The sequence below is a fragment of the Orussus abietinus genome, unplaced genomic scaffold (assembly GCF_000612105.2).
Source record: "Orussus abietinus isolate OABI.00-Male unplaced genomic scaffold, Oabi_2.0 scaffold59, whole genome shotgun sequence".
NCBI lineage: Eukaryota > Metazoa > Arthropoda > Insecta > Hymenoptera > Orussidae > Orussus > Orussus abietinus.
In genome coordinates, this window is record NW_019395985.1 from 35,451 (window position 1) to 55,523 (window position 20,073).

At 57.3% G+C, this 20,073-nt stretch overlaps 3 protein-coding genes across 5 annotated transcripts; 2 read left to right on the forward strand and 1 right to left on the reverse strand.

Annotated features, from left to right (window-relative positions):
- The first annotated feature begins 1,684 nt into the window (after positions 1-1,684).
- Positions 1,685-11,132, forward strand: LOC105694999 (caskin-1). Of its 3 annotated transcripts, none has more exons than XM_012416205.2 (7): positions 1,685-2,101; positions 6,106-6,432; positions 6,538-6,861; positions 6,939-7,276; positions 7,381-7,797; positions 8,277-8,729; positions 8,816-11,132. In XM_012416205.2, the coding sequence occupies exons 1-7, from the start codon at positions 2,086-2,088 to the stop codon at positions 9,062-9,064; spliced, it is 2,124 nt and encodes a 707-aa protein (XP_012271628.1). In that variant the 5' UTR covers positions 1,685-2,085; the 3' UTR covers positions 9,065-11,132. The 3 variants fall into 3 exon arrangements, with proteins under 3 accessions (XP_012271628.1, XP_012271627.1, XP_012271629.1); XM_012416204.2 differs by lacking the exon at positions 1,685-2,101 and adding an exon at positions 2,122-4,943; XM_012416206.2 differs by lacking the exons at positions 1,685-2,101; positions 7,381-7,797 and adding an exon at positions 2,122-4,943.
- Positions 11,133-11,943: 811 nt separating this feature from the next.
- Positions 11,944-15,176, forward strand: LOC105695000 (85/88 kDa calcium-independent phospholipase A2). The gene is made up of 4 exons (XM_012416207.2): positions 11,944-12,017; positions 12,152-12,463; positions 12,547-12,637; positions 12,715-15,176. The coding sequence occupies exons 2-4, from the start codon at positions 12,246-12,248 to the stop codon at positions 14,791-14,793; spliced, it is 2,388 nt and encodes a 795-aa protein (XP_012271630.1). The 5' UTR covers positions 11,944-12,017; positions 12,152-12,245; the 3' UTR covers positions 14,794-15,176.
- Positions 15,177-15,231: 55 nt separating this feature from the next.
- LOC105695008 (transcription factor SOX-10) lies at positions 15,232-18,468 on the reverse strand. The gene is made up of 4 exons (XM_012416217.2): positions 17,801-18,468; positions 16,261-16,438; positions 15,995-16,082; positions 15,232-15,895 (listed from the first exon to the last, which is right to left on the reverse strand). Exons 1-4 carry the CDS (start codon positions 17,898-17,900, stop codon positions 15,392-15,394), a joined length of 870 nt encoding a protein of 289 aa, XP_012271640.1. The 5' UTR covers positions 17,901-18,468; the 3' UTR covers positions 15,232-15,391.
- Between the last annotated feature and the right edge of the window lie 1,605 nt (positions 18,469-20,073).

Genomic DNA, 20,073 nt, shown 5'->3' on the forward strand with positions numbered 1-20,073 from the left:
ACGAGAAACGAAAGATCTTTGAGACCGATCTAACGTGGGATACGCGGTATAGAGGTGTTTGCTTTGCTTGGGTAAGGAGAAATCGTTGGAGATCGAATGCCGGGATTCCTTGGTCGCTTCCCTTACGTTAATTAGGCGTGTCACGGGAGGGTCGTTGCGACGAGTAACGAGTGGTGACCCTCGCGTCCTGGAAAGGATCCCCCTTTTTGCCCTGGGATAAAGCACGACGATTTTCGAGAGCGAGGATCCTCCGTCAAGGGTCCCCGACCCTTCCCCTTGTCTCCCAGCAAATTCTTTTTTCTTTTCGTGAAAACAGCAAAGCAAAGGATTCACGTGTAAAGGGTGTGACCGAACGCCGAGGTTACTGCGATTGCGTAAGGTGCTCGGTCTTTCTTTTATTCTTTAACTTGTACAATCATTCCTCCCCTTATCTTTCCATACTTGCATTGTTCGCTTTGATTTTAAGAGATTAATATTTATCCGAGAGTAAAATTGTTTTCGTGGAAAGTCGCGAGTGACGAAATGATTCGTTCAGGCCTCCCGAGGTCGTGACACCCAATGATTATTTTGGAAGGCGAATCGCGTGATCGTTGCGTGCATTTCATTCGTATGTAGGTACTCCGTTGGCCGACTTTAAACGTTGCCGAGTAGTTGTGGTCGGCTTAACGTTAATACTGCCGGGCAATTGATGTTAATTGACTCGATTGTTCCTCGAGGAAAGTCGGCGTGGCCGCTTCGACGTGCCGCCATTCAAACTGTTCCCGGAGGGTCGTAAATTATTCTTGGTGCCCCGCGCATCGTTTAATGCGAGAGGAGACGAAGTCTCGTTTTTTATAGAGACGCCAGGCTTCGGAATAATTTGCGCCTGCGATCATTTCCGTCGTGGTACGCGAATTGACCTTGAAAACTTCAACGGCGCAATTCTTTCATCATTCCATTAGGATTTTTTACTCGTAATAACGATTGTTCCCTGGTGGATTCCACCTTATTAGCAGTTCGGAACTCTTGCAAAACATATTTTTCTTTAGTTGTTAATCATCGGTTACTTTTAGTTTCGGTATCGATGATAGGAGTCGTTATTTACCGACATTTATGCTGGTTATCGGTTTCAGTGACTTTCCACAAGATGGCAGCACCGCCTCGCCGTTTATAGCGTTAACTTTGAATTTGAAGGTGCGTCTTGGATACCTTTAATTTCAAACGAGAAATCGGGAGGGAACGCATTCCGTTGGTTCTGTTGCCGCGAGTCTAACAAATAGGTGTCACTTTAATGCTTTAATAAGTCATTTTGTCTATATAAACTTTTATTCTTCCAAATTTCAATTCTACAAATTAAAAATTTAAGCCCTTCAGACTACGCCAACCAGCTCGATAACCATTATTTGGTGATTTCCATTAAAAATTAACATTCCGAATACAATTCTCCCAATACATCCTTGAGCAGATATTCTCTATTCTTCGGGCAGCATGAGAAGTGTCGAGAAAATAACCCGTTCATCGGGATTCGTTTCAAAGCGAGCGTCGTCTTACGACGAGGTTAGCCCGGTTCCCGGAAGATGGCGGGCGCGTCACACCGCGCACACAATGGACCCGCCCGGCAGCGGGGGAGCGCTCTGGCGGTGGCGCGGCGCACCGCGGGCCAGTACGGACGACGCGGGCCCAGTGTCCTGCAGTGTCCCGTCGAGTAGCGTCGCGTTCGGTCGCGTGTCGGAACCGAGAACGAGCGGGAGCATCGAGTGGCGTCTCGCGTCGACCGGCTGCCGCGTTCCTTCGGTTAATGGTGCGCACAAAGGGCCGCTCGAGGCTCGCGACGACGATGGCGGCTTGGACGGCGTCCCGGTAACTCGGCCCGGAGGAAATGTCGCGCGGCCCCGACGGCCGGTCGGCGGCAGCCGGGTTGCCCGCATCAACGGCGTCGCCGAGTCACAGGTGATAACGGGTGATAACTGGGACATGGTGGCCGCCGACGGCGCCGGATCGAAGAGCGTCGCCTGGATCCTGCGAGGCTGAGTGAGAAGAGCTGAGAGGGACGGAGCGGACCGGAGAAGCGCAAGGGAGAGAGAAGATCGGAAAAGGGGACGCGCCATGAGGCGGATCAGCGGTAAGAGAGAGAGACGCCCTTTTCGGCGGCCGGGCACTCGCCATGGCGACCCGGTGGCCTTGCCTGTTCGTCAACTCTTGTAGCTTTTGGGAGGCCGTCGGGCGCCTCGCTTCGAGACCCCGGAACCTGCCCGATCCTTCGGCCGATTTATTCATTTCGTCAATCATATTGCTTTCTCGGGATCGCGCCTATTTATTTTTTCCCCCCCTTGACCCCGAGGTGGCGTGTTTCCTTGTACCGTCGCCGCGTATCGGGGATTCCGACACCGGAGAGGTTAGGTCAGAAAGCGGGCCCCGGGTATCGGACTCTTCTTTAAATTCTAGAAGAAAGGAGGCTCCGAAAGATTCTTTTTTCGGTTGATCCGTAGAGATACCTAGAGAGCCGACCGTCGCGGTCCCTTTGTTGGTCGCCGGTAATGCAGGGATCCCCCATGCCCGGAGGTTACTTTACCGGTCCCGATTATTAGGATTTCCATTTTTTTTTCTTGTCTTTTTTCATACGCGTCCTCTCCTTCCTAACTCGGTCGACAACGATGACGTATTCGCGATGGCTCGTAATCGGGCGTTTTCTCTGCCTTCTCTTCTCCGAGAGATAAGGAGTCCTTATCGCGCGGTAACGGTAACGATAGCGGTGATAACCCGTTGCGTGGATACAGGGCCGTATCTGGAGATATGCGATGCGATACGCGACGTTCGAAAGGTCGAGGCGAACGGAACGGAATGGAGAGGCTTCGTCGATCTCGCCGATGAACGACGCGAAGCCTCGTATCGGTACGATGGTTATTTCGGAGTAATCGAATCAACGGGAACCGCGTCGGACCAGCTGCTTCCGATAACGACGAGAGGAAGACTCTGGGTGGAGGTCCGTCTCCGGTCCACGGGCATGTGCCCGTCGCGGACGTCAACGTGATTTTTTTAAACGGCACCGTGGATGTAGTTGCACTTTAAATTTTATTCGAAGCCGCGGTTCTTTCCCAAATGGGGCGAAACCGAGGGAAATTCCTCGACAGAGGGGATGGAGGCTCTCACCCCTTGGTCGGAGTTGCCCGACGCAGGAGCGCTAGATTTGCATCGAAAGAAAAAGAAAGTACCCCGCGACCTTGAACGCGAGATCGCTCCGGGAAACGTTTACGTCCGCGCGTACGTCGACGAGAATCGGAGGCAATTCGCGAGGATGCAAATGCTCTGGTCGGACCTCCGAGCAACCTGTTCGGGCACTGCGGCGGCCGGGCAGGATGCGCTCGGAAGTATGGAAACGTAAAGGTGATTTTCGGGCGACGGGGGCGCGGTGCCGACTCGGCGATTCCGTGGTGCGGTACTCGGGGCGGGCGACCGCGACCCACGCGCGTCTTTCGCCAACCCGTTCACCCACCCGAGGACCTCGCCCCGTCGAGTCGACTCGCCTCGACTCGCCTCCGACCGGTCTCTCGTCCAGAGTCGGCACCGCCGCCGGTCGGGGAAGTCGCGGGTCCTGACGACTCCCGAGAGTCGGAAGCGAGAAACGGTGAAACCATTCGCGAGGCAGAGGAGAGCGAACGGTCCGTTACGTCGCTTGGGATTCGCCGATGAAGAGTGCTTCCACAGTGACTCCTTTATTTCCGAAGGTGGAGGCGCGTAATGCGTGACCCGGTTCACTCGGTGATAGGGAGTGATAAGGCTTATCGACCGGCCGGTTTAGCGCCAAGTTCTGCGCTCGCTAATTTAAAGAGCCCGTAAAGAGCGTTAATCCGGACAAACGAATCGACGCGAATTTCGCCCTGCGGCGCGGCGCGGCGCGGCGTCGCGTCTTTTCCTTTTATTCCATTTTCCATGGGTCGTCGAGAGAAAAAAGGGGGAGTCACTCCGGGAAAGCGGTCTTTACGTAAGAGAGCATTATACGCGGCCGGTTCTCTCGGTGATAGGGAGCGATAAGGTTCGTCGAACGCGAAATAGGCGTGAACCTTTCGCGAGAAAAGCCCGGTTCCCGGTTCCCGGTTCCCGGTTCCCGATTCCCGGTCCCAGGGCGTGAAATCGACTGGGAGGGGGGCTGGACTATCGATCGAGGTGTCGCGCCTAGGACGCCCCTACGCCGGTGATAAGGGACGATAAGGGACGATAAAGCCCGTCGAACCGCCGATTAGACGCGGCCTCGGCCGCCCTTCCCTCTCCCGGTATCCCGGGACGATGGCGTCCAACTTTTTCACGTTTCCTTTCGCCCGCGGTGACGACTCTCGAGAGGAAGCGGAAACGTAGAGAATTAGGGAGATTTCGAAGCGGGTCGTTCCCCGGGAGGTACTTGGATTGGGTCCAAGCGGAGGATATCGACCCAGAGGACACGGCGCGAAAATGCCCTCTCGAGGAGAGATCGAACGATGGAATCCTGAGAACGCCTCTCGATAAGGAAAGATAAGAGGCGAGGAGAGGAGAAAGTGGAGCACGAGAAGTCCTGACATGCGTCGAGGGATTCGGCCTTGAAGAGGAAACCTCGGGGGACCGAGCGAACCTCGAGGAAGCGAGGGAAGAAGAGGGGAGGATGGCCATCACGGCCGTGTCCGGCTGCCTGGGCCCACCTCCGCTGCCCCCCGGGAAGCGATTCCTACAGAGGTCCTCGAGGAAGTCCTCCTCGACGTACCGGAGCTTCCGAGATCCCGCGGTGGAGTCCTGGTGGCCGTCGGGAGGAGACGGGCCCCCCGACGCCCATCGTCCTTGCGTCCTTCCGGCCGTCCTGCCCGCGAGGGGTCTCCCCCGGAGCCGCTCCGAGGGGAACCTGAACCTCCGCCCGGGCGAGGCCCGGGAATGTCAGCCGACTCCTCTGGACAGGTGCATCAGGGCCATCTACGGGAGCTGGAGGAACCTTCTGCAGCGTAAGTCGGGGACGGGACCTTGGCAGCCGGGAGAGCGGCTCCTTTTTTTCCCGTTTCCTCGTGGCCCGGGGAAGGCGACCGGGTCGCGAGACGAAACTCCTGGAAAAAGGCAAGGCCGTTGGCGAGTCGATTAGCTTACCGAGTGGACGTTTCCCAAGGCGATCTCTCGATAGGCTTGCGAAAGGCGACTCGCCGAGGCGTGGATGTAAAAGGCGCGCGGCCCCGATCGACCCGGGAATTCGCCTTATCGGGCCGAATTCTGGCCCCGATAAGAGCCTTCGACCGGAAGCGGCGGGGGTAAATTAAGAACCCCGCACGCTTTTAAGCTTCCGAGCTCCCCGCTCGGCCCGCTGGCGCGATGCACGCGGAAATGTCCTCCGGATTTAGTCGGGTGTCTCGTAAGAAACGCTCCCTCGACTCGGTCTATTTTTTCTCCTTCTTTTTTGCCCCTCGTGCCCTCTCAACACGTGTTTCTCTCGGGTTACCCGTGGAATAATCCGCGGCCGGTCCAGCACGTGCCGAGAGTTTTTCGCATCCTCCACGGGAGAACGCCGGCACCCCGGTGCACTTTGCACTTGGAAAGCGAAATGCGGCGATTCGAGCGGGCCAAATTAGAATGGATCGTTATCGGGGGAATAGCCGGTGGTCCGTACGTCGTTACGATTGGCGAAACGTAATTACCTCGTGGAAGAATCCACGCGCAGGGGGCGCCCGGACGGGATCTTCCCGTTGCGGATAGTCAGCTGCGAGCCCGCGTAAGAGCGCATATGGCCTGGAATATTAATAAGTCTCGGCAGCGAGCAGCGGCGTACTCGCCGCGGAAGCGTCTCCGCCCCCGCCAGGCCCTCTTCGCCGAAGGAGACGCTCGCCCTGGGCCGCGCTTCGCGGGGGGTCCCCCGGACCCCTCGTCGATTCCGGGCGAAATAAAAGGCGAGACCTACGCAAGTGGAGAAACCTGTTTGCCGCGCCGGCCCTTCTCCCGCTCCTGGAGCCGCGAGCCCCGAGCCCCGAGCCCCGAGCGACAACCTCGGTCCTCGCCGAGGCCTCGGATCGGCCGATAGGGCGATGCCGAGGCCTCGGCGAGGACCGCCTTCCAAGATCCTCGGGCCCCGCGACCGGCCCCCTCGACTTGCTCTTCTAATGGCGTTCTTTTCCTTTGCAGTCGGCGGAATGAGTCGGCCCTCGAAAGCGGTGACCCAGGCGAAGAAGGTTGCGCCCCCGGCGGTGCCCGACGTCTTCCGGCACTCGGGCTCGTCCTTCGGCTCGGCCGGCTACGCCAGCAGCGAGGACGGCTGCTTCCTGCCGACCGCCGGCGGCGGCGCTGCCGGTCCCGGTCCCGGCCCCGGCCCCGGCAACGGCAACGGCGTCGGCGCGCCCGACGACGCCTCCTACGGCATGCCGTCCGGCAAGAGCCCGGGCCCCGTCTTCACCCACCCCGGCTTCGCCTTTCCCCCCATCGTCGGCAAGTACGCCCACGCCGAGGACCAAGGTGCGAGCCGAGACCTTTCCGTCTGGCTTTCCTTCCTTAAATCTCGCCCGGGCGCCGTCTCGGAACCGACGGCCACTCGATCCGATCGCTCTTCCCATTTTCCAGGAATCGACATGACCCAGAGCCCGGGAAGGGACAGCCCCGGGAGTTCGGGCTCGGGGTCGGGCTCCAGGCACTCGACGGCGTCCCTGGACTCGGGTCGGGCCTCGGGCTACCACTTGGGGCCCAGGGGCCCCGGGGCCCTGGCCTCGTCCCCTAGGTGCTCCATCAGCTCCCTCGGGAGCCATCCGGACCGACCCGCCGACCTGGACGTCGTCCACGCCTGGCTGAGCGAGTTGCAGTTCGAGGAGTACTTTCCGCTCTTCGCCTCGGCCGGCTACGACCTGGCCACGATCACTCGGATGACTCCGGAGGACCTCACCGCTATCGGTAGGCCTTGCTCCAGGAACGAATTCCGCTCCCCTCGGCTCTCTCTCTCGATACAGACGGGCTTTGTCCGCCCCCAGGAATCAAGAAGCCCAACCACCGGAAGCGCCTCAAAGCGGAGATCGACAACCTGAACATCGGCGACGGTCTCCCGGAGCACGTGCCGGGCTCCCTGGAGGAGTGGCTCCGCCTGCTAAGACTCGAGGAGTACCTGGGCGCCCTGCACCAGCAGGGCATGCGCTCGGTCGAGGACGTCACGACCCTCACTTGGGAGGACCTCGAGGACATTGGGATCGTGAGGCTGGGCCACCAGAAGAAGCTGCTCCTGGCGATCAAGCGGGTCAAGGACATCCGCGCCGGGAAGAGGATTCAGCCCCTGGACCTCGCGCGGCTACCTCCCCACCCTGGACACACGCAGGTGAGCCGAAACCCGTCCCGCTGCCCGCGGTCGGTTATAGAGAGGTGGAATCGCGCGACTCTCTGGAGAACCGTGTCTGGACGAGATCGTATCCGTGTCCTCAGGATGTGGTGATCCAGAGAGGAGGTCCGGACTTGCCGTCCCCGGACGAGGACTGCTCGTCGCCGATCCTGAGATCCTTCCAGCGCGGCGCGAGCACCGAGGCGACGAGCGGCGCCTGGAGGAGCATGTACGCCGCCCTACCGGCCACCCTCGAGTACGGGACGACCGCCGCAGCCCCCGGCGGCGGGGCTAGGGGTGGAGGATGCCGGGGCAAGTCCCTCGAGAGCCTGGAGGACGCTCCCCTGGGCTATCCCCCGTCTCCGGCGCCCTCGCTGCACCCTCAGGCGGTCGAGTGGAGGCCCAGGAGTTTCGAGGACGGCGACTTGACGCCCACCAACGAGCCCTCCGCCGTCGAGGCCGGGGGTGGCACCCTCCCCAGGCCCAGACACTGCCTCGTGCGACCGAGACCCGTGGCCAAAGTAATTTCTCCTTTCCATCTCTTTCGCCCTTAATCTCAGGATTAGTTTTCCGGGAGCATCGGAGGCGCCCGAAGAAATGGCCTTTCCAAATTCCCTAGGAGTTGTCCGTCCCGGGGGGGGGGGGGGGAATTTGGGCCGCCGGTGGACGAGGCGAGAGGGGCCTTGAGTCCTTTTTACGGAAATCATTCCAGAGGACTCCTCGTCCCTTTCCGCTCGGTCGGTTCTCCTCGAGGTCTGGCTGGGTCCACGCTGCGGTGGCACTCTGCCACGACCTCTTCCCACGTCCCCGCTCGTTACGGAGAACGTACGTGCATACGCAACGTGCAGAAATCGATCCGCGATACCCGCCCACCACCCGGCCACGCCTGGGCCACTTCCACGCCAGCCCAGACATCCGTTCCCGAGGAACAGAATCGCCAGTCGAGGGACAAGCGACGGAGCGAGCGACAACGGTGGTCTAACTCGAAACCTTCTTGTAGGTGACAGCGACGACGGGCCAATTCAAGTCTCTGCCTCGGGAGTTTGACAACAAGTACCAGCTGACCTACGGTCTCGAGAGCAGTCCCCACTTGCCGAAGAGGTGCCCGCCGTCGCCGCCGCGTCGCCAGAGCTCCAGGGACGTCGGCCCAGGGACCCCGGGACCCGGCGACGTCGTCATCGACTGCAGCGGTCCCGTTCCTACGGCCTCCTGCGAGGAACACTTACGCCATCATCATCACCACCTCCATCACCACCACCGTCATCCACCTCCGCATCATCATCCCCAAGGCCAGAGCCCTGGGTCCGCGCCCTCGACCCCGCCTCAGATGAGCCGGCCTCCGTCCTCCATGTCCAGGTCTTGGGGGAGTGTCAGCGTCAACGTCAACGAGGAGCACGAGCTTATCGCCTCGCTCGCTCTTCAGCATAGGAACGGTTCCGACGCCAGTTTCAAGGTCGATGTCTAGGGGGGATGTTTTTCGTCACTCGATCGTTCGCTCGTCGATGGCGTTTAGAGTGACCGACGATGTTCTCCTTGCAGTCGAGCTCGAGCGCGGAGTCGGACTCGCTGCCGTTCGCCAACGAGAACGCCGGGACGATCAAGCAGCGGACGGCCCGGGGCCCCGAGTACAGCAGCAGTCCTGGGAACATGGGAGGCCAGCGCGAGGGCCTCGGGGCCGGCGGCGAGCCTGCGGACGTACTTAACGACATCGGGAACATGCTCGCCAACCTGACGGACGAGCTCGACGCCATGCTCGAGGAGGAGAAGCGTCAGGGCCTGAATCCTTAATCGTAGCTGCCGTTCGCTCGCCGCAAGCCCCCTTTTCCCAGGTCCAGGACGTTTCGCCACTCGCGACACGTTCCGGGATGTCCTGTAGCTGAAACGGGACTCTTAGGAACCTTCGGGAGCTCGTAGATAGACGTGGGATGCAGTAGGAACAAAGAGACTCTTCAAGATCGAGCCACTGCCCGCGTCTATCGAGGATTAGATCCTGCGAGCCTATCTCAGGACCCGCGTTCTTGGTTCCCGAGTAGCCCCAAGGAGGCAAAAGAAAAATTACTCTTCCCCTCCTGTACTCCAGGACGGGACCGACATTCCGCCAACAACGTACGTAACGATGCACTACCCGACGACATGAATTTACTTGACGGACGTGCCGAAGACGAATCGATGTTCACCAGTTAGGACACAGGCATGCGATGAATATATTGAGGAATATACGTGGACGCGATTAATGCTAGAGTTAATTACTCAGGATCTGGGTGAACACCGATTTTCCGGTTTTCCGCTTTTTGACTTTGGGGCAGAGAGAGGAAGAGAGAGAGCGAGAGCCCCGTGTCTTCTTCCATTTCCGTCCTCCCCAGAACTGATACGCACCGGGACTTCCGCCGACGATGTTTGTACCGTTGTTTTTTTGTATTGAACTTTTTACGGCGGCAAATCGGCCACTCTTTTACATCGCGTAGATTTTCTAGGGGACGTTTTGATTTTTTAAACTCGTCCTAAATTCCGACAAAGAAGAAATGGACTTCCATTCTTGAAAAAGGGGATAACGTCTCGTGAAAAAACGAGAGGAAGTCTATTCCCACCGGATTTCGAGGGAGAGAAATCATCCGAGAATTTAGGGAGATTTTTCGAACGGATTTTCCACGCGCGATAGATAATCGTGATAACGCTTTTGGCATTTTACCGATAAGGGACCTGCGATCCGGGGCAGGAGAAGGGAAAACATAAGGTTTCGGATCCTAGGAGAAACGAGAGGGAAACCAGTGCCAGGATCGAAAGGGATGGAAAACGGGAAATGAGTACTTGCGCATTCGCCACACACGGCAGATTATACGCTGACCCAAAATTAAAGAATTAACTTAAGTTCTAGGACCTGGTCACCGAACCCCAGGCTTGTCTCTTGTTAACTATTGTAGGTGCGTAACGGGAGCACCAAGGGCTGGACTTTTAATTAATGTTCACGCGATTATGCGTCCACGCGTCAATTATTCCCTTGCCCAGGCTGCAAGCGATAGTTTAGTATTAAGCGCTGTTATTCGAGCATCGGTTAACGAATTTTAGAGACGAGTTTTTCTTCGCGCGACTCTACCTAGAAATTAATTTTCTACGTGTACGTATGTAGACTTTTTTTTCGTGTACTTAGCGCGTGGATCGCCGTCAAGATGTACAGGGACTAGTATCGATTGATCTCCATTCGTTGACGAGGATAAATATTCGCTAACATTAATTAAGAAGAGCTCTTAGGGTGCGTGCGAGCGGACCGTGAGTGTCGGGTATGCACGATTGCAGAGACGCAGGTAGAGGTTTGCATACGCACTACATCCATACATACGGGCGCCATGCGAGAGCAGTGAGTTCAGGACTGTAAAATAGGTCTTTTAATACGCATTCCCAGGGCTTTTGTACACGCCTTCTATTTTATACAGTACCCGCGGGCTGTTCTCACGTCTGTAGGAAATAAAACGCAGGCCGGCGCCTGACCTGGGGATAGATTTAGAAAATCATTTCCCGCGTGATTCGTCGATTTCGTTAAAGATCCTTTTAGAATCGGAACCTAGATTTGGTATCATTCGTTAATATTATGCCCTGGCACTGTTTAATGCGTAAACTTCGCGGTTCGGGTTAGAGGCATAAAAATCCGACATTTTTCGCGATCGACCGTTTAAATGCCGATAATCTCTTTGTCGCAACTTTACATCCACGCAGGCGTTGCGGAAAACGATGCATCTCTTCAGGGACTCGAGAGGGAACTCGCGGGCAGCTATTTGCGCGAATAACCTGCCTGAGGTCATTGCTAACTACATGGTGCGGACATATTATACATATAAATATATATTATATATATTATATATATATATTTTAGTTGTAGTTTTTGTACAAAAGTACGCGTTCCCTACGGGCGTCGCCGAACAATGCCGACGCCCGCCCAAGGACTTGTATTGTATGTACACCTCCCCACGTTGGTCCTTCTTCCTCCTCCTTATCCCCCCTTTATTACTCCTGATTCTTCCGCATACATCGGATACACCGATTAATTTCGAACGACATACAGAGACGATTGAACTTCAAGCGATGTCAGTTTACGCAGAAGCTCGCGATTGATCGCGACCCCGAAAATGGAGGATCCTTGTTACCGTTTTATTCATGATAAGCATTAAATTAAACACGTGCACCCGCATACTCGAGTTCCTTCTTTTTGAGAGAATTGAATGTTACTTATATACGTCAGGGGATGATTCTTGTCGAGTATTCTCACGTGAAGTATCTGACATTTTCACTCCAGTGAAAGTTATAAGATCAGCTCCCAGGGGTAAACGTATAAACAGAGGTGAGTTGGGAGATTGCTTACGGGCAGGGTCGTGCGATTATGGCGCGTTCGACCACATGCGTGTTAGCACTATTTTACCCGACTCGTTCGCCTATTATTTATTTTTCTTAATGATAAATAAAACACTGTATCGACATAATCACAGTATTTATTATTAAGCCTACTTGGCATATATAAACTCTCTTTTGTTACAAACTTAATAGACCGCGTTTGTATATCTAACTACACGGTGAACTAAGGTGTGTTTGCGCGTTGCCCTTTCGGAGCGCCACTTGCGGCGTTTGCCTGAACTGTGTATACGGGTACCGTTGTCCTAGCTGCCGACGCCACAATCGCACGATCCTGCCCGTGAGCAATCTCCCAACTCATCTCTGTAGTTACCTTGAAAAACTAAAGGAGTGAGTTCGAGTAAGTGATTAGTTACTATTACGAATTAAATGTCAATTAAGAATTTGTACTAAATAATCTTTCGATCTTTATCAGTGGAGTGGACATTTTCAAACATTTTGAACAATAACTCTTTCGGTCTTGTCTAATTTTAGGCCGGACTCGATGCGGTGGTGTATAACCTAGAAGACACGTTGGTTCGCGGCGAATCATCACTGAATTTCTTCTTTCGAAACGGCATCTCTTACAATGTGGCTCGGTGCTATAGCAAGTAACGTCTTTCGTAGTATCTTTTCTGATTCTCCGCCGAACGCGGTTCTGGAGGTGAAGCAGCAGCAATACAGCAGCAGGCATATTCACTGCAGGGAGGACAGCATCGTATTGTACACTCCGGATGTCAAGCATCATGAGAAGTACGATGTGGTACTGCACTTACCGTTCACCGAAAGTCTGGATCAGGCTTACAGGTAAATTCAAGTCGAAAAGAAAATATAGGGTACCGAAAACAAAGGTACAGATAGCTTCTATGCAGTGAACGTTATGTTTTCAGCCTGTTCCGCAGTGAGAACGTTACTTTGGCGGAGGATCGGTTTCTCATTTACAAGGAAAAGATCCCTGTGCTAATTCGGGTGTCCAAAGAGGTAATAAGAAGCCTATCGAGATGTCGTTATATTCTTAAGAACTTATGAAAGTAATGATTTTGCTTCATTGGCTGAAGATGTGCACCACGGGTAACCTTCAAAAACTGTGCGACTTATTGATGGAGCATCCGACATGGACTTTGGCTCATCTTGCCGCATACTTTGCTCTCTACGAAGCTTTCAATCACGCCGAGGTGAACAGCCAGTTAAACAGCGGCGACTTGGAGACAGGCATGTCTCCTCTGCAGGTTGCCATACAGTGCAATAACCTACGGATGGTGCAACTGCTGATAACTTCGAAGAGCTCCTTGGAGCACATAGATTACCATGCTAACACGGTCTACCACTATGCAGCGAACACGACCAAAGAGATTATCCTAGCACTGGGCTCGGGCTTGCCGAACACCCTGAACAGTCGTAACAGCGGAGGCCAGACTCCGCTGCATCTGGCCTGCCTCAACGACAAGCCTGCATGCGTGAAAGCTCTCTTGCTGATGGGAGCCGACGTGAACATCTCTGCTACGGAGGGTCAGCCATCGAGTCCAGGTTACGTAGGGGATTTCCTGCATAGTAAGCCCAACGTTCTGCACGCAGAAGATATGAAGTTTGGTGGGACGCCCCTGCACTGGTGCTGCAGTAGAGAGGCCATCGAAGCTCTTATCGAAAAGAACTGTGACATAGACGCCTTGAACTTTGACGGTCGGACAGCTCTGCACATGATGGTTATCAGGAAGAGACTTCAGTGTGTATCGGCTCTGCTGGGTAACCTGGCCTCGGTGGACATAGTGGACAACGAGGGCAATACTCCGCTGCACTTGGCGGTACACACGAGCACCCCAGCCATCGTGCAGTTGCTCATAGGCTTCGGAACCGACATCAATGCGATGAATTACAAAGGAGAGACGCCGAGGCATCTCGTCGAGTTGAAAAGCAACGAAGGGCACAAGATACTCTACATCCTGCACGCGGTGGGTGCCCAGCGGTGCCCGCCGGTCATGCAGGACTGCAAGATGGGGTGTAAATGCAACGAAACTTACGAAGGAGTGTCCCCGCCGCAGCCACCCACCGCCGTGCCCAGAACCGTTCTGGACCAGATGCTGTACGTGGCCAGCATGGAGAAGATGGCTCTGGACAAGGGCCAGAGCAGTGGCAAGAAACGAAGCCCGGGCGGCAGACTCCTCTGCCTGGACGGAGGAGGAATCCGAGGCCTGGTCCTGGTCCAGACTCTGCTCGAGATCGAGTCGGTTTTAAAGAAGAGGGTCGTCGACTGCTTCGACTGGGTAGCCGGCACGTCGACCGGAGGCATTCTGGCCCTGGGCCTGGCCACCGGGAAAAGCCTGAGGGAGTGCCAAGCCCTTTACTTCAGGATCAAGGAGGTGGCCTTCGTGGGCTTTCGGCCGTACAGCAGCGAGGGCTTGGAGAACGTCCTGAAGGAGTGCCTCGGCTCGGAGACCGTCATGGCCGACATCCCCAGACCCCGAGTCTTGGTGACTGGGGTCCTGGCCGACAGGAAACCCATCGACCTGCACCTCTTCAGGAACTATGAGTCGCCGGAGTCGATTCTCATGGTCAGCCCGAGCCAGCAATTTAAGCCCACATTGGGGCCCAGCGAGCAGCTCGTTTGGAAGGTCGCCAGGGCCACTGGGGCCGCGCCCTCCTACTTCAAGTCATTCGGCAGGTTCCTCGACGGGGGACTCATCGCTAATAATCCTACCCTGGACGCCATGAGCGAGATCCACGAGTACAACCTCGCCCAGATGGCCGTCGGCAGGGACGACCAGGTGGTCCCGCTCTCTCTGGTGGTTTCCCTCGGAACCGGCCTGGTCCCCGTGAGTCCCCTCACCGAGATCGACTTTTTTTTCCCGGAGAAGCTCTGGGACACCGCCAAGCTCGCCATGCGGCTCTCCACTCTCGGCTCGCTCCTCGTGGATCAAGCCACCTCGTCGGATGGCAGGGTCGTCGACAGAGCCAGATGCTGGTGCTCCATGATCGGAGTCCCTTATTTTAGGTTCAGCCCCCAGCTCTCGACCGAGGTCCCCATGGACGAGAAGAGCGACGAGGTCCTAGCCGAGATGATCTGGACCGCCAAGGCGTTCATGCACGCCAACAGGGAACAGGTGAAGGACCTCGCCTCGATAATCGACCAGTACTCCTAGGTGCACGGAAGACGGTCCCCGAGATCCATTGACTAATCCCACGATTCTTCCCCTAGGGAACGTTTAGGTAAATAATCTTGAGCGATTACGTGAAACGACGAGCGCGTCGATGCGTCGATGCGTCGAGGAGTTGCCGAATTGAAACGGACGTACTCGATGAATTAAATGTTAGAGTTAAAGTAGTCGCTTCAGAGGCGTCGACTAGCGGAGAGCACTTATCGCGCCTCGAGTAGGATAGCTCGGGTAACCGTGAACTCGCTATTCGTCCAGCTCAACCTCCAAGTTACCGTTAGTTAGGATTAATAACGATTCGTAGAACAATTGCTTTTATTTATTGTCGCAATGCCTGCTAAAGTTGAATAAATTAACGAGGAGGACCAGAAGGCAGATCGATCGATGTTTAGAGGAATTACCCGGGTATATATATATATATATATATATATATATATCTTAATCCTAAAGCGTACGTATTACCGAGCCTTAAATGGGTCGGTAAATGAATTAAGTACAGGCATTAAGTACCGTTTATGCTCAGGGAACGTTAACGAAATAAGTAGGGATAAGCGATCGCGTCCACGGCGGAGGACCTGCCGAAGACCTATCGGGGGTCCATGTAGTAGGGAGGCTGCGCGACGGAGGCGGAGATGTAAGGGTAGAAGGACCGAGCCGGGACCCCCTGGGCCTGGTACTCGCCCTCCTCGCAGGGGTATCCCTCCTGGGGCGGATAGTACTGGCCGTGGACGCAGGTGTACGACTTGGTGACGGGTCCCGCCACCTCGGAGTACCTGGGCGGCAGGTCGTGGTCTCCCTCGAATCTCTGCGGATTCGCCTGCAGGCACTTCCCGCTGGGGTAGTTCCTGCCGGAGAACCCGGGAAGGTCGTACTTGGGCAGGGCCTCGAAGGGCTTCGGCTGGTCCAAAGACTTGGCGGGGTCCTGATAAACGGAGGGGCGGTCGCAGGGCTTCCCCGCCTCGGGGTAGAGCCGACCGTATCCGCAGTCCGACGACGAGATCGCGTCCCGGCGAGGCACCTGGAGGGGCCCTCGGGGGGACAGGACGCCGAGCTGCTCCTCGGGCTTCGGCTTGCGCCGACGCGGCTGATACTGAAATCATTTTCTCCTTTCACTCGGACTGGAAGACCGTTACCTTGCCGATCCCTTTTTCCAGAACCGAAGAGGATCCCGGCGAGAAATCGCTGTCACCTTGTAGTGCGGATGCTGCTTCTTGTGGGCGCTTCTCAGGCGCTCCGCCTCCTCGACGAAGGGCTGCTTCTCGCCGTCGCTCAAGATCCTGAAAAGGGATTCCCGAACGGTAGAAGAAGATACGAAGAAGGTAGCGGCAGAGGTACCCGAAAAAATGAGGACCACCGTCGGGGCGAACGGAAGAAGGCAAGGTGCGAGCGATCGCTTCGAAAGGGTAGAATCGCCCGCGCCTTTTCCCCTCGAACCGATCGGCTGTACCTCCGTACCTCCACAGTTTCCCGAGGGTCTTGGACAACTCCGCGTTATGGAGCTGCGGGTATTGGTCGGCCAGTCTTCGGCGAGCCGCCTGGGCCCAGACCATGAAGGCGTTCATGGGCCTCTTGACGTGGGCGCTTCGTCTCCCTCCGGCCCTGGAGGTAACCGGGAGCAGAGTCCAGTCGTATCCTGGAGGATTTTAGGTAACGGGTAAAACACGGTCATCGTCGCCGACGCTCTTCTCGGAAGGAGAAATTGCGAGAAAGAAACTCGCACTCGAGAGGGAAATGAAATTCGTATCTATACGAGATAAGAGGCTTCCTCCGGAGTAATTATTACCGCTCGTAAAAACCTACCGCGTCTTCGTTGGAATATTTCTGACCCGTTTAGAGATTGACGCAAACGGAGTCGCGAGGACGCAATCGGGGAGGCATTTTTTTCGGAAGTCCGCTCGTCCCCAGGAGCGGACAAAGCGGAGACCTAATTGCCGAGGGTCCACGGTCCAGAAGCGCGGCCCCTTTGTCGGCGCTTTTTCGTCGCAGGAGGTCCTTCCCGGAGGAAGGTCCAGGACCTTTACCCGGAAATCCGGAAACAGAAGCAGGAATAATCTTCCAGGGAATCCGGGCACCCATCTCTCCCGCGTCTCTCTCCCTCGGGTGAAATCCCCCCTTGTTCGATGACTCCTCGGCGCATTAGCTGCCCCACAAGGTCGACTTTGTCACCGACCCAGGCCCTCGTTAAACGCTTCGACACCTGGGAGAGTTCTCCGCGATAGTTCCCGAACGAACTCGGGGGCGCGCGGTTCGGCGACATCGCGATCCTTGACGGAGGAACGCGGAAGGGAAGGATTGGAGCCGCGTCGCGTGCGATCGAGTGGCCGAGAAACGAGGGATTCTATTTCGGCCGTTCCCTTCTTTTATCGCGCGGTAGGATAAATATTTAAGACTCGCATCGGCGAAACCGGAGACGTTCGAGCCTAGGCCCCCCCCCCTTCTCTCTCTCTCTCTCTCTCTCGTCGTAAAGCGAATGCTTTATGGGATTTACGGGGGTTCGGGATTTTCCGAACCGCGGCCTCTCCGGGGCCGGGGGTCGGATTTTCGAAATTCACGTTGGCGAGGCGCCCCGGCCGCCTCGGAAATAAACGACGGCGGGCACGAGGCGATGTGTCGGATTTAATTCGGTACTCGCGTAATTAGTTGGTGCGCCTCCGCGACTCGGTCGCGCTCGACTCGCAGCACCTGTCGTCCCTCGAGGTTGCCCGGTGCGCGGCGGCGTCTCCCTCGCGCGGCCGTTCCGCCTCGTTTTCCGTCTCCGTCGCGGCCGTCTCCTCGGGAGAGAGTATCGCCGGGATAAATCCGAGGGAAGACGAGGAACGGGCTTTCAGCGCCAATTAAAATGTCCCCGCTAAACGACCCGATCGGCGCACCCGGTGAAAAGGAGACCGCCGCGACGGGCCCGCGAGAGATTTATCGCCGGTTATCCTGGAATATTAGTTTAGGAATATCTCGCGACCCGCCAAAGGAATGGCGTCTCCTCCTCGAGAAAGCGTACCTTGAAGAAGTTTCCCTACGGCGTCGTCCAAGGAGCTCGTCCCCCTCGACGGCCCGGCCTCCTTCGCCGACGACGCGCCGTCGTCGCGACGAGGCTCCATCGCCCCCGACGGATCTCGCGATTTCCCCTTCTGGGGCCTTGCGAAGTGCCTTCCGAAGGGCCCAAGTGCGAAAGTTCGCGGTTCAGTGGGTCGTCGTCGTCGGCCGCGCGACGATTCCCGAGGAACGAACGAGATCGAACATTTTTCTCTTCTTCTCGGAAGGCGTCTCGCGTCGCGTCCACTCTCGAAGAATACTCGGACGTCGGAGGAATTTGAATTTCGGCGTTATCGTATCCTCTCGTTTCCTCGCGGCCGTATCTCGGCCGTATGACGGCCGTATGTCGGCCGTATCGCGGCCGTATCTCGGCCGTCGGCGCTCCTTGGAAGTCCTGTCTCTTCACCCTTTCGTCGCCTTATCGGTCGGCGGGTTATCGGGATAACGGGGCCGGAAATAAAGGGCAATTTTGTAATTCCGAGACCGACCTTCCGCTTTCGGATCTTCCTCGAAGCGCGAGTTATCGCGAGACGTCCGAGCCCCCCTCCCGAGAGTCGATTCCCTACGCCCTCGAGGGCTCGCGCTACCGTCCCGGTCTCGTTGGAGGATCTTCTCCGCGCACTCGCGTGGCTCGACTCGTGCGGACCCGGTGCGGACCCGGTGCAGAGTCCCGAGAGAGGCGCGTCTCCCTTTCGGCGAGCGGGCGCGAGAGGGGCAGCGAGAGGAGGCGTTCCGTGGACCACCTCCGAGCGGAGGTGCCCGTGGAGGGGCCGCCGCCGATTATTTACCTCGCTGCTCCCCGCGTCTCTTTCCTCGGCCGCAAGAGGAAGGACGGCCCGCCTCCCTCGCGTCCCCGATATTCCGGGATCGAAAGCTTCCAAAAAATACGGCGAAAGGGAACGACGTTGGCCGTCTCGCATTCCGCCGCCGTGGTGCTCCTCTTGGACTCGCGCGCGGATCGCGCGAATCCCGCGAGCCCGCGAGTCCCGCGTCGCGACATTAATCCCGAGCCACGTGGGCCGCGCGTGCGCGCCGGCCACCGGGTATTTCGGGTATTTCGGGAGCAGACAAGGAGTCCCTGTTCGCTTCCCCGACGCTCGCGCCAAGTCGGACGCGCTCCCGGCCGAGGGGGTAAATCCAGTCGCGAGAGGGTCGCGGGACTACCCTGGAGGACTCGACGAGCCCGACCCGAGAGGGGGTTGATGCTCGCAACCGACTAATTATACGAGAAGTTTAACGAATGACCGGGTCGGCCGAGGACAGTGGCCCATAGACCCGCGAGCGAGTATAAACCACGGTCAATGCCGTGTGGCGGCTTTTGTGGAAGATCAAAGGGCCCTCGCACTTGGCAGCGCCGCGTCCGACCACGTGGACGGCTCGACGCGACGTCAACGGGGAACCTTCCTCGAAAGGGATCGGCTGCGGGCCAAGGACCGGAAAGAATCTCGGCCGCCCTCGGGAAAGGGGTCCCGCTTTTCCCCGTTTCCGATGACGCCTCGCTGGCGGCGCCCTCGCGGGATTCGCCGGCCGAGTCTAATTTAACCCAGGGCCGTGGCATAATATTGATTCGAATCCGTTCCAACCGGGAGTAAACACGTCGAGGGCGCACGTGGTGCCAATCCGCGTGCCTCCGCGTCGACCGCAGCCTTACGTGTTTCGTGTCCCTTTTCGGAGCGTCTTCCGAGGAAGACGACGACGGGAGGAAAAACGGGAAGGAAGGAACGGACGGAGTCGGCCACTTGAAAGACTCTAGGAAAGAGCGTCCGACGCGCGGTCGCCCCCAGGAGGCAAGTCCGAGTCGGGACCCCCGACGGAGACTCCCATCCGGGCATTCCGCGTGGTCATCGGCCGCGGACGCGACGCCACTGGCGGAGGCCTATTCCGACCCGTCGTCTGGGTCTGGACCGGCCCGGAAGAAGTGCCGTCCGAGGCCTACGACCTTGCTCCCCGGGGGTATTCACCGTTGAAGCGCGTGCCACAACATTTACCGATCGAGATCGGGACGCGGGATATCGATCGTTCCGAGTCGAAAGGGTCCGGCCCGTGCTCGAGATGGCGGAAAGCCAGAGCGACCGGCTCGGGGAGGGAACCAAGGGGGTTTCGGGGTCGCGATGGCGGCACCGGCGTCGAGGTGCGGGCCGCGCCCCGACCAATGGCACCGTCGCGGCGGCGCACGTGCGCGGGAGGGGGCGACTCGTCATCCGAGTCCGAGGGAGACGCGTCGCCGCGTCGCCGCGG